Source organism: Folsomia candida, unplaced genomic scaffold (genome assembly GCF_002217175.1).
Source record: "Folsomia candida strain VU population unplaced genomic scaffold, ASM221717v1 Fcan01_Sc009, whole genome shotgun sequence".
Lineage (NCBI taxonomy): Eukaryota > Metazoa > Arthropoda > Collembola > Entomobryomorpha > Isotomidae > Folsomia > Folsomia candida.
Window position 1 is genome coordinate 924,361 of NW_019091201.1, and position 13,835 is coordinate 938,195.

Here is a 13,835-nt window from a genome sequence, read left to right on the forward strand (position 1 = left end):
TTCTTCCTCTCGTCTTCTTCTAATGCAATAAAGCAAAAATATTATTTGGGTTTAACTCCTCGACCAACAAATTTCTGGACAAAATCCTTTCTCTCGAGTTGCGCATTCCGAATCTCGCCCTGTTGTCAACCTTTATCCGTTATTATGTATTATGTGGATGGATGTTGAAATGAAAATTCTCCGAAAAACAACAAACCCCAGGACACAGTCTCTCCGACCGTCGCTGAGAAAAGGGAATGAATAATATGAGATTTATACTGGAAATGCAATATAACTACACGTTCTGTAAAAGCCTGATGTTTTTCACTCTTTATATCCTCTCTCAACTGGCAGAGGAAAGATATTATAGGTCGTAAATGTATGTACCTTGGTCATCACATCGCCAGACTGGGCAGAAGCATCGGCCAAGGGTTATAATATATTTTGTGGAGGAAATAATGGAAATCCGTCTGTCCGTGTTTTCAGAGGGAATAAGGAAACCTTTCTTCTTGCATGAACATTATCGGAATCAGAATAATGTGTGCATGATGGGATGTGGAATAAGAGCCTGCATACAAATAGGCAAATTCGTAGATCTCAAACGATAAGTTGCTTTACAATAAATAGTTTTATGATGGGTTTACACGTGAATATATGTAAAGTTTATGAGACGAATGTCTGCATATCTTGGGTACAGTTAAAAGATACCTAAATTGAATTAGAAATAAAGGAGTCTTTAAACGCACTTATTATTACAACTCTGTTTAGTAACTATTACAATCTGTAATCATAAATATCCTTCATTTCACTGCGTTACTGAATTATAAATTTTCCAAATAGCTTGCTTTATTACTTGAAATTGCGAAAACTGCAAAAAATACATTATACGCAGCAGCACCATCAATTTGAACATGATGAGAGAACTCATCTCTAATATGACGCCTCGCCTTGATAACAAAGTTTTTTTGTGAGTTCCGAGTTCTGAGCAAATCTCAATCTATGTACAAAATCAATCCTTGCTCTACAGAACCACGCATATCCACAAAACGACGAACGAAACATAACTTTTGAGTCAGTTTCCAACATTCGAAGTGGAAAAACTTGGAGAGAACTCTAAAAGTCCAGCCTCCAATATATTCTCCCCGCACAAAAGAGTAAAGAAAAACTCCAACAACGATCCGTGAGTCCACTTTTCGTGGATTTTAGTCCCTTTTCGATCACTACGAGTTCAAGTCACATCGCTCCCAGTTGAAGAGGACACAATAAAAATAAAAGTCTCACCACACTCAACTCTGCTCGTCAAAAAATCATAGTCAAAGCCAAGCCATTAAACTCAGGACACAGTGAAAGAGTTGCTTGTATACCGTTTCTTAAAGGAAAAAAAGTGGAATATTTTCACTTTTCTTGTAAAGAACTTGATCTTTAATTAAATACAATTATCAAACTTTGTCAAATCAATTATCCAGTTGTACAATTTTTTTGCGGAAGAAGTTAAAAATGGTGAAAGGAGTGTGAAAGAAGTGAGAAAAACGCTGATTGATTTTGCCAAAAAAAGCCGAAAAATGACGGAAACCGGATCTTTATCTGACGAACCGGGCACATGCTCACCTTCGTCAGGTGGTTCGAGCCATTTTACTAACGGTAATAAATGAAACTTCTTTTTTTTGTGTAATCAGTTTAATGAAAAATACAGGGTTATTAAATAGAGACAGTTTTCAGATGACATAAGAAAAGATTTCTAAAAGTGTGCTATTCCTCTCAAATACTGGGAACTTATTGCCAAGTCATGAAAACATCATTAATATTAAATTTCTATATTTTGATATTTTACAAACTCACCCCCACCTTTTGTGCCCCAGTAATTTTCACCCAACTCCAGCCGAGATATTTTATTAAAGTAAAGTATGCTTCATCATAAATAATAGTACCATAATTCTTGTATTGTACAATGATAAGGAGTAACATGATGTTACACACACGAAGGTGAGAATATGGGAGGAGGATGACTCGGTAAATTTGGAATGCCTCAATTTGGAAAGTGGAAATTTACTTGAACAGAAGGGGGAGGAAAAGGCCAATGCTTGAAGTGTGGTGACAGGCAGGAATGAAGTATGTTTTTCAATAACGCCCCCCGTTCCTCTAATTAACACTTTCCAATCGAGATAATTGAACAATATCATTTCATTATAAAATACTTTTTGGTAATTTCAAATTGTGCGTTTATTAAGAGGCAAACCTTTTTCATAGGAATCCAATCGAAGGGAGACTACTGGGATAAATCTACATATGCATACGTCCGATTATTATTTTTTTTAATAATGCTGACAAATGGTCTTAAAATACTCCGATTATTATTTTTTTTAATAATGCTGACAAATGGTCTTAAAATACTACAACTCTAAAAATTGTAACTCTGTAAAATTGCATTTTCTTATTCTAGTTTGTCTTAATATGCATTCAGTATCCATCAAATAATCCCCATAATTTTATTACGCACGCCCCAAACACAATTAAAAATTGTCAAGCTTCATTTTTTGTCACGAGGGATAAAAAATTGTGAGATTTCTATATGCGCACCACCTTTTTATATTCATCCTCCATTGGTACTTAAGCTCCCGTTTTTTTACCCGTCCCATTCAACGTCACCACCACTTATCCTTAGAAAGGTGCAGCAATTGGGTTAATTGTCACAAAAAAACGCAATTCAATTTCCGACTAGAATGAGCCCCTTGTTTATCTCTCCAGAGAATCGGCAAAGTTACAAAATATAAAAAAGAAACTCGAGGATTATAAAGGACAACCGATGGACAAGGACACTTTTCAAATTTTACTTTACTTTTCAGTGGTACCGATCCACTTATAAAAAACATTCATTGAAAACAGGAAGGAGGAAGTTGTCTCCCCTGTTCACTGTCAATAATAACCTCATTGTTGAAACTTGCTACGTGGATTTTGCCATTATTCACAAAAAAAGAACCTCCATCCAACTAAACCAAAGCGACAATATCATGCATTTTTTCCCGTTTTTTGAAGGGTTCTATTTTCCCTGTTAGTTGGTCCAATATACTACATCTTCATTACCCGTATCGTATCCATGAAATGAAATATCAGATGGATCGGCTTGGTTTTTTAGTCATTTGTTCCCCTGTTATTAGCTCGGTTAACTGATACTCCGACCCGTATAATGTATTCATTCGCTGTCGGGTTATTATTCCGTTTCACGGTCCTCCTCCCAGGAAAATGTGTATGTATTTGTTGCCCATTCTGCTTTTTTACTACTCGCATTGTTGAAAATGAGTTGGCAATTCGGTTAATAATCAACAATCAAAATACGATTCATCAAACTTCTTTTTAGAGGTGAAGACAGGAGTCGCGTGCTTTGGAGTAAATAAACCATTTTTTTACGCATTTGTTTGTCTATGGGTTGCTTTTTTATGTTTATTTTTAGGGTTGATAACTTCTGTTTTGGTTACATTTCACTTGGAACAACGTGTAAAATGAATGGGTAATGGTTAACCAACCACCCAATAATTTACCACTATCGTGTTTATCTTATTTGTGTAGGACTCAAAGGATTTGGGCATTTTCATTTTTTATACCACAAAGCAAAATTATCCAACCCTTCTTTTCGTACTTGTTGAAGTGCAAGCAACAATGCTTAATTCGATGAACCCTTTCTCTTCGGCTGATAAAAAACGGGTTGTAAATGATCATTTTATCCGGGTGTTAGTGTTGTTTTCGTAACAAATGACTTATCTCAATTGCTAAAAGGATTTAATCCTTTCATTCAATTAGTTCGAGTGCAGTCGATGAATTCAATTGGTTGGCGAGATCATAAAAAAATCATTGTTGACTTAAAAAAGTTTGTGTGTAATTCGTAATTTGATTCTTACAGATTCTTACAGATTTATATACAAACAAGTCCTTTGGAACTAAATACATTTTATTATCCGGTTAATGCAATGAAATTATTAAAAAATCGAAAATTTTGCAAATGCATACTTGCTTAAAATCACAAGATTAATAAATCATAAAAATAAGTCACGGAAAATATTGTGGATTAAAAAATATTTGTATCAATAATTAAGCTCTAATTCATCCAATCAGATTACCTACATACATACTATAAAAGTGATTTCTATATTCTGCTATGATATGCAAAGTGCTTTGCATCATCAGCTTATCATTTATTCCGCAAAAAAATCCATGTCTGTTTTGACGTGCAATAAAGAGAATGATAATGGCTGCCTTTTAGATTTCGGATAGAACTGCTGAGAAAGTTACATAGTTCGGATCGGATTAATTTCCATCAGACAGACGAGACGAGAGTAAAGAATGGGCGGCCATCATTGGGATGGGTATATCTGTTTGTGACGGGTAACCAGAACTGCTGGATAAATTAGGAGAGATAGACGACCACGACGGAAATCATCATTTTCTTAACTTTACAAGTTTCCCCTGAAATTGCGAGTGGACCGAAGAGTTAGACAATATTAAAGCGAGTCAGTCATTTCGAATCTCTAGCTGGTTAGTTCTTATGTAACGAAATAATAAAACCGAATTTGACATGGCCATGAACCATGCTCCACCACCACAGCCGATCCGTCGGGTGAAATATCAAATCAAATGAGGAGGAGGAGGACTCCCAGATCGAGTTCATCCGCAAAAGCAGTCAGACCACGACAACCATTCGAATCCAGAGAAATATTCGAACCAAGGGGAATTTCAGTGAGAGACAGGCTTTTTCCTCCTTCGATCTTTTGTTATCGTATTATTAAATCATGCTGCTTGTGTTATGAGTGGATGGAAACTTTTACTGGCGTCCACCATCATGGGGTTTGCAAACATTGTGAAGAGCCCTACCTGAAATTATGTGAAATGCACCCACATACTTTTTATCATTTAAAACATCTCGAGAATTTTAAATGTTGCAAATTGTCTTAAAAATTGTCACCCAAAATTTTGAGTGTATCTCTGAATTTTACTAATTTTACGAATTATAACACAACTCCTGAGCAGTCCTTGAAGAATTTGTTGGAAGAGAGACTTTCTATTTCTACTTTTTAGATTGGAGTTGTTGGGCTCGGTGGGGCGGAAGGCTGTTTAAGATATAGAAGATGAAATGAAAGGACGGATGGAAGCCAGCAGGAGGAGGACATGGACAAGTCGTTAGTTTGGATTAGACTTTGGAGTATTGCTCTAGCTGCTTGTGTGTATGTATGTACAGTTGAGTTTACTTGGTTTATTGAAGGATGAAAGTAGAGGACTTTCTTTTTTGAGAAAAATCCTGATAAGAAAATCGATTTCAGTTCCATCCCTGTCCTCGATGTTGGTTGATGCGTGCGTATGAAAGTTTTCGGGGATTTCTATTCTACATTTGAGGAGGGCAGGATTGTAGAGTTTTTACTTTACTTCACCATTTCACCCGATTCGGTTTTTTGAGTAGGGAGTCACATCCACATCACAAACACGGGTATCTATCTGTATAGTGGAAATAAGAGGGAGAGTGCGGGATAAAACCCGGGGTCGGTCCGAATTTTTGAGAACTCCTCCCCTGCTTTAATAATTCTACCAATCCATTCAAAGCACGAATGAATCATACTTCAACTCTCCAAGTTGATATTGTATCGATTCTTTTTTTGGGGGAGATTCACCACTCTCTTCACAATCCGAGAAAGTCCAATCCAATCCAACTTTTCGAGATGGAAGAGGAGAGACGCCAACTTTATTGCAATTTTCCTTTCAAACTGCCATTTTCTTCATCTCTACAAATATCTACTTGAGCAAGTAAAGTTGGTGATGACGAAATAATTAAATGAAAGGATGCATGCGCAAAACTAGTTTATTTCGTCGTGTTTTTTTAATGATATTATATTCTTCGTTGGTGTATCAATAATAATGTTGTAATTATTTATAAATAGAAGAAAATGGATGCATTTATATGAATATTTGAAAATTATTCCTGGCTTATAATTATATAATTACAATTTCAGAAAATGGAATCCTAATCAAAAAGAAGGGAAAATGCAAATGGTTCAATGTGGCCAAAGGTTGGGGATTTATTACACCGGAAGACGGAACTCAGGAAGTGTTTGTTCATCAAGTAAGTAAAAACAAGTATTTATTTATTATCAAATTCGTTTAAAATATTTATGCTCTATTTGCAATATATTGTATATTTTGAATATTGTATTTTTCTTAAAGTCAGGACATGCCACCAAATAACTCAGCACTTTAAAAATCTTAAAAATTCAAGTTTAACACACAAAAACTTTACATTTTTGTTGATCAACGTATAAAAGATTTAGAGTTGAGACTGTTTGTATGCATGCACCTATGTGAAGTGCATTTGACAGTTGCAACATGACATGGCCCGACGTCATCTGTCATTGTTATTTCAGCGACTCTCTCGTTAGTCTCGTTGTCACTACCACCTCCGAACTCATTGTTGTTTGCTGGAGCATATTGAAATGCAAAAAAAAACACAGCATGAAAAAATTCATCTCCAGCAGTCATCCCAGCAATTGTCCTGTTTTTCGTCGCCTCCTTCAATTATATCGAAATGGTGTGCATTCTATATATGTACATAAATGCGCGTGATGACACATTGCTTAGGATTGAATATCAACTTGTAAACTTAATTTTAATATCAACCAAACTTTTTTGGGAAGTAATTTTTAGCATCTTATTTAGAATCATTACCAGCAAAAACAATGCTGCATCTTGTTCTTCCTAGCTAACCTGCCCATGCTAACAATTCATATTTGATGTACATTTGTGTTATCAACAGTTTTGAATAATTTAAACTTTTACAAGCACAACATATTTGACAGAACATGAAGTACATGCTGGTTTTTGAGGGACCCAAAATCTTGTCCCTCTGGTTGTTGCACTCATTCCATAAATGCCTTTCAAAATATAACAATCTACAAAGAGACAATTGACAGATGAGCTCGTGCCTTGCAAAGTTTGGGTCTGGAACACATTCAATAAGTTGCATGGTTGGTTTGCTGGTTGGTAGGATTTACTTAGCGTTCCTTTCTTCCTTGTTGGCATTTCTTTTACACATTTCATGAAGCAAAGATTTGGTTAAACAGGTCACATAAATCAGCATTTTACGGGATTTCCGAGATTTAAGAAAGAAAACCAGAACCAAAGCCAAATGGGATTCATCCTCGCCACACCACGAACGGTCCATCCAACTCGCACCACAATAATTTACATGAGCTTTCAAGAAAGAGATTATTGCCTTCGGGGTTCGGTTCTTGAGGTTTCTTATGCTAAGTGCTAATTAACTTTTTGACTTTTCCGTCTCAAATAATGGCAACCAAGTGCATTACTCGATGCATACATATTTGAAGGAATTTATAAATAAATGCTGTTCCACAAACGTTTCATTTTAAATAATTTGGACGCATTTTAAGACAAAAAGTGTGGTATTCTGTATGCCTACAGGATTGTGTTACAATTGAGACTGGAGCCACTTTTCCTGTGAATTTAGCCCTCCTGCCTCATTAAATCTTGCAGAGTTTTCATCTCACGACTCATTTGCTTTTAAAACACATAAAATAAACGAAACTGCGCATCCATTAACCTTTGCTTTCACCCTGCAATCATTTTTAACTGGTTGGGTGCATAAGAACGCACAATATTATTCTGACGACTTAACGAAGCATATGAGTTTATGAAGAAAATGTTACAAAAAATTTACTTTTTTCTCGGAAAATGTGCACTGAAATGAAATGCGTTGATTATCGATTGTTTACTTTCCCTCTATTCCTTTACCAATTTTACATAGTGACATTTTCGTATAAAATGTACACCAAGAACGACAAGACATTCGCATTTTACGAGACTGTCCATTCACTCGGACGACGACTAACACCCGGCTGTTATATTGTTATTGTGGAGCAAAAGTAATAAATCCACATCACTGCACCACAAATGACAAAGCCCTTGAGGGTGCTGATCTCTCTCGGATCATTCATTCATGCCTTGGCCATTACGGCAGAATGCCTGCCTGCCTTACTTCCATTATTGCTCACACCAAAATCTATTCAAAATTTTCAAACTAAATCGTCATATAAAGCTTACATGGTTAGGGATTTTGCTGATATGTATGATTTGATTTTTTTTCAGAGCGTGATACAAATGAGTGGATTCCGAAGTTTAGGGGACGAGGAGGAAGTGGAATTCGAATTTAAAGGTAACATTTCTTTCATAATCGATTAATCACGAAACCCGAAATTATTTAGTAAATCAAAGTTGTTTACTTGACCCCATGTTCGGAAATAGTTTCAAGAAATCAATGCTTGAATTATAAAAATGTTTATTGATTTACAGAGTCAGACAAAGGTTTGGAAGCTACCGTTGTGACGGGTCCTGACGGAAATGAATGCGTCGGATCTAACCGTCGTCCCATGTCCAAGAAAAAAATTAAGAAAATTCGGTATGCACTTTTTCAACCCAAATACTTTGAACTCGCTCGTTAAATAAAAACTAAGCGAAAAATGTGAAATATTGCACTCGTTTGCTCATGCATATAAATTTCGGTCTAGTTTCTAAAAAGAGGACGAAACTATAAACTCATTCATCTCACGCCTTTCTTAAAGCGCAGACAAGACCGATTTGCAGTCTGCCTTTTAGATATGTATGTAACTGTCCTTCCTTCCTTCCAGTTAGTAAATATGTAACAGTAAAAGTGGTAACAGTGCAGAGACAGTTAAATAGTTAGCTGCTCTCTTTTTTATTTAATCTTAATTTAATGCTAAACAAGACTGGAATTCTCTTCTCCGTGTTGAGTCTGAGTTAATTGTGGTGATAAAATTTATGGAATTTCTTCACATTCACCGTTTCGGTTGTTGACTCGAGGCGTGGATCTCATCCATTGCATGTTTCTTTAACTTCTAGCTGCTTCAATTGTGGTGATCTGTCGCACCATGTTGCTGCGAAATGTGGACTGGGACCAATGCCAAAGAGGTGTCACAACTGCAAGAGCGTCGAACATTTGATTGCCGATTGTCCGAAAAGAATCGAAAAAGCTAAAAATAATAATAATCAGGTATGTACTTACGATGCATAATTTATCTATATTCGTCTCATCCAGTTTAGTAATTTATAAACAAAAAGTTTAAGCTCTTGATCCCATGATGCATGTTTTACTTGGTTAATGAAGAGATGCTAATTCTAATAATTCACGTCTAAATTGCCTCCACTGTCACTAATAATTGTCTATAGCGGATAATTATGTGCTTGTTAATTAGAAGCTCCTCTTCTTATAATATACATTGAACAAGAAGAAAACATTCCTTTCCCCCAAGTTAAATAGGCTCGACTTAATCGTGCATAAAAACAAGGACAATTTAACAAAATTGTTCTTACAGATCATAACAAATGGGAACAATAACGTATTGAATGGAACTTCATCATCTCTCGAATCGATGTCTGCAACCCCAGTCTCAGGTATACACATACATTTTTTATGTTCTGTAATGCCCCATTATATTTAATATGCCATTAAAAGTTGTTTGTATAAAAAATATCCATCTATGCTAAAGGCAATTTCATCCAATGATAGATAAACTTTTCCAAGTTAAAAGGTTGCGCTGTAATCTTTGTGCTTATATTCGGAAACTTTCCCCATTTTCCATCTTGCTTACATCCATTCAATTCTGTCTGGCATGCTTCCTTCTCCTCCTCCTTTTTCTTCATACCTCATTTAAGTGGAAGAATGGTTTGGGTTTCGATTCGAAAAAAGCTCAAAAGAGAAATGGGATGGATTAATAAAAGTCGGGTGTCTACTCCCAATCCCATCACTTTTCTCTCTTTCGGCGATGAAGGAATGGGATACGGGGGAAAAGGGGGAGTTTTTGGGAACAAGTAAAGAAATCCGAGTTTCACTTGAAAGTTATTGATTGTTCGGGACACACACGGACTATAGAAACTGAAATGAAGTTATTGGATTGGAAGTTTCTTCTATTCTTTAACTTTCCTCTCTTTCTCCCTAAATCACAATTTCCGAGGAATGCAGGCTTTTTTTCCTTTCTAGAATGATCGATCCTGAGGTTATTCGCTGACTTTACGAATGTATTTCACAGTGAAATTTTCACTGTACAAAATGAAGGGTAAAAATGCAGAGGCAAAATGAGACATTTGAGATTTTATTGGGTGGATGGATAAAATAATGTAATCTTGTGTTTAATATTTTGTAAAATTTTGTCTTGTACATATTTTTTAGATGAGTGTATTTCCGGTTCTGAAGGGGACTCTACTGGTGGATCGGCGTCATAATTTCATTTCAAAATCAGAATTTATATAAATTAAGGTTGTCTTGTAAAAGACACATTTTACATGCTTGAGTTAATTTAGTTATGAATGAATTAGATTAGTAGTATTATTTATAATTCTTCTATGTTAAATATTATTTTAAAAAGTTGTATTTATTTGTGTACAAAAATATCTGTCTAAATTACCAACTACTTATATATCTATAAATAGTTAGTAAATCTTTGCAATTTCGAAATGAGTTATTGAATTAAAATTAGTATTTATTTAAGGTTATGATTATCAATTAAATCACAATCAGTTTGAATTTACCATGCTTTAAAATGCGAATAGTCCTGAATTTAATGTAATTACCGAGAGTTTTATTACTTGTTAGAAATAGTAAATATATATGTATATATATATAGTAAGTAATTATACAATTTCAAAAATATTTACCCCGTTCATCGGAAGTCATCCCATTTTCCTACATAATAAATGTATGTATTCACCATTTCTGCTTTTATCCTCTGATGATGGCATTATTACCGAATTACCACTTGCTACATAGATATTACTTACATAAGATTGCACCCTTAAGAAATAAATAATGCAGTTAACCAACAAGTCAATTTCAACTATAATTAAATATAGGTAATTGTAATTATTAGATAATAATAATTCAAAATATATTATAGAAATTATTGAGACGAACCTTTCAATTTGATGAAAATGTAACGTGGATTTTCCTCTAGTTTAGTTTATGAATCTCATTTTAGTGATTTACTATTCTTATTATTCCTTGAGTGCGTTTCGTAGTCTCATATGGTGTGATATTTCGAAAATATATTTGTACTATCAAAATAAAGAAAGTAAAGTATCATTATGAAACATGTATTTATTTTCATACAACTTTTTCATAAATCTTATATCCGCAAGGGAATATTTGCAAGTGAAAGTTTCCCAAACTGCTCCACACGAATACCGCCGAATGCATATTTACATGTGGATTTCTGTGTGGAAAAGCCGTTTCCTGTTTTTAAATTATGAATTAAAAGTGAATTTCTACCTTTTTTGAGTTAAAATACGGCACATAGTAATTTATTTTAATCGAAACTAACTATCTATGCGATTATCCATCCGAGCCTTATCATCCGCGATGTCATCCGCTTCTCGTACTTTTCTCTTCTGGTTTAGCAATGAACATTCCGGCTTCAGAATTCAGGTTTGATACAATTTTGAAATATTTAGTAATTAATATTTAATATATGTAAATTTTCTAAATTGCAGGAGATGGAAGCATTATTTAAAGTGTTTAAATTAGACAACAAATCGCTAAATAGTAGAATAGTGAACGGTGGGGTGAGTTTTAAAAGAAATTTTCCTCATACTTTACTTAGGATCAGTGTGCATAGTATCATACTTATCTAGTTAGTTGTAGCGAATTAATTATGCAATTGTTTTCCAGCCTTTTATGCTCATGGACTTTCCAGATGATGATGGGCCCAAAAAACTGATGAGTCGGAGCGTTCTTATCCATAGTTGCTACGAGTTGTTGGGGGATGGCAAATCCAGGGAGGAGATGGATAACACAGTGAAGAAAAATCTACCTAGGATGGCACCCTATGTCAACAATACCTTCCAGATAAGAGTGGAGACTTATGGCAAAACTATGCAACATGCGGAAAAGATTCAATTTATAGACGTGAGCTGAAAATTGCGTATCAAATATTTCGAATAATATGTGATAATCAATTCTTTAATTTATTAGACTTTGGATTATCTACCGATGGAAGGAAAGGTAGATTTGAAGAATCCTGAATGCAGTCTACATTTAATAATGTATTATGGTTTGGATGCGAATCGGATTCCAGAAGAGCCATATCATTGGTACTTTGGCAGATGGGTAGCTATTCAATGATTTTAAAGGTCAATGTTGTCAAGTTAGTTTATTAAAATTGATTGATATGTTCTTAATAGATTATGAACGGACAAAGAAAATTAGCTTCTAAAACTAGTTTGAAAACTCGTAAATTCATTGGGAACACATCAATGGATCCGTTGCTGAGCTTACTAATGGTCAATTTGGCTGCTATCAAAGAATATGATATTATTTTGGACCCATTTGTGGGAACAGGTTCAATTCTGGTAGCAGCAGCAGCAATAGGAGGTCAAGTTTTAGGAAGTGATATTGATTATCTAATGTTGCATGGAAAGACCAAACCGACCAAGGCATTCAAGGTAAGCGCATCCTTAAACTTGATTCATTCATGTTCCAGTTTCAATTAAATTAATTAAGTATCTGTAATTAATTGTTTCAAATTAAGGTGGCCCGTGATGAAGGAGAAAACATTCGTGCCAACATGATACAGTATGGATTCGAAAACAGGTACTTGGATGTCATAATAAGTGATGCGTCGCGGCAAATGTGGAGGACTGATTTCCGCGTCGATGCAATTATAACGGATCGTACGTTACATTTTTTTTAGATTAAAGTATGATGTGTTTTCAATATGTGCATGTGAACTTTATTGTATTATCGGTTCCAACAGCACCTTATGGAATAAGGGAACCAACATTTAGAATCGGACCATCAAGACCTCAAAAACCAGATTTTAAAATTAAAGAGGAACATTTAGAAAAACATATTCCTGCCAAACAAGATTATTCCCTGACAGAAATATTCCGTGACTTGATGGATTTTGCAGTACATCAGTTGGAGATTGGAGGAAGACTAGGTTAGTCTAGTTTGTACTATATTGTCTTACATTCTGTTAATTTTGATAATTAATTAACCCACAGTTTACTGGATTCCAATTTCTAGGTAATTTATTTATTTGAGAAATCTAAAGTTTCATCGTGATAAAATTTGCTAACATTTTAATTTTACAACAGGCCGGACTACGAAGAAGATAAATTACCAAAAAATCCTTGCCTACAATTATTATTCAATACTGAACAAATATTCAACTCAGTTGCATCTAGGAGGCTGCTAGTTTTTGAGAAAACCAAAGAAGCTACAGTGCGTTCTAATTAAGAACACTATAATTACTATGAAATGCATTATTGGATGTTTATTATTATTATTTTCAGACCTTATGTCAAACAGAATTGGACACATCTGCTCTTATGTACCGTGCCCAACTTTTCGACAGCGAGACTGACCCTAATTTGAGAAAAATTAAAAAAGAAGAAGCATTTTCAATGTATGGCAGAGGTAGTAAACGAGGACACGAAAGGCCACCAACATCTCATTTACATGAAATGACTATATAATTGATTTTAGTTTTATAGTAAGTAACATCTAGAGATTTTATACAAATTTTGATAGTTGTAGTTAGTTTGACGTATAAATTAAATGCTGGTTCTCTAAATCTACGTTATGATATCAAGATTAACGATTTGTTTATTTGTTTATGATATCAATGTATTTGATACTTTCCGCTATATAAAAATATTTCCGCATACTAAATAAAATAATCCGATCATACTAGCGTGCGATCAACAGATTAAAAACTAGATCCATCCACTTTCGGACTTCTTGACCTCCGACAACACCTCCGCTGGGCAAACCTTGGTGCCAGTAATTTGCG

General features: G+C 34.8%; 2 protein-coding genes across 2 annotated transcripts; both read left to right on the forward strand.

Moving 5' to 3' along the window:
* Positions 1 to 734: 734 nt before the first annotated feature.
* Positions 735 to 11,133, forward strand: LOC110853962 (protein lin-28 homolog). The gene is made up of 7 exons (XM_022102340.2): positions 735 to 1,620; positions 5,973 to 6,082; positions 8,119 to 8,185; positions 8,323 to 8,428; positions 8,890 to 9,040; positions 9,363 to 9,441; positions 10,217 to 11,133. The coding sequence occupies exons 1-7, from the start codon at positions 1,542 to 1,544 to the stop codon at positions 10,267 to 10,269; spliced, it is 645 nt and encodes a 214-aa protein (XP_021958032.1). The 5' UTR covers positions 735 to 1,541; the 3' UTR covers positions 10,270 to 11,133.
* Positions 11,134 to 11,236: 103 nt separating this feature from the next.
* LOC110853918 (tRNA (guanine(10)-N2)-methyltransferase homolog) lies at positions 11,237 to 13,732 on the forward strand. Its single transcript, XM_022102280.2, has 10 exons — positions 11,237 to 11,467; positions 11,533 to 11,604; positions 11,711 to 11,947; positions 12,014 to 12,148; positions 12,223 to 12,483; positions 12,570 to 12,711; positions 12,795 to 12,980; positions 13,045 to 13,066; positions 13,138 to 13,264; positions 13,336 to 13,732. The coding sequence occupies exons 1-10, from the start codon at positions 11,369 to 11,371 to the stop codon at positions 13,516 to 13,518; spliced, it is 1,464 nt and encodes a 487-aa protein (XP_021957972.1). The 5' UTR covers positions 11,237 to 11,368; the 3' UTR covers positions 13,519 to 13,732.
* The last annotated feature ends 103 nt before the right edge of the window (positions 13,733 to 13,835 follow it).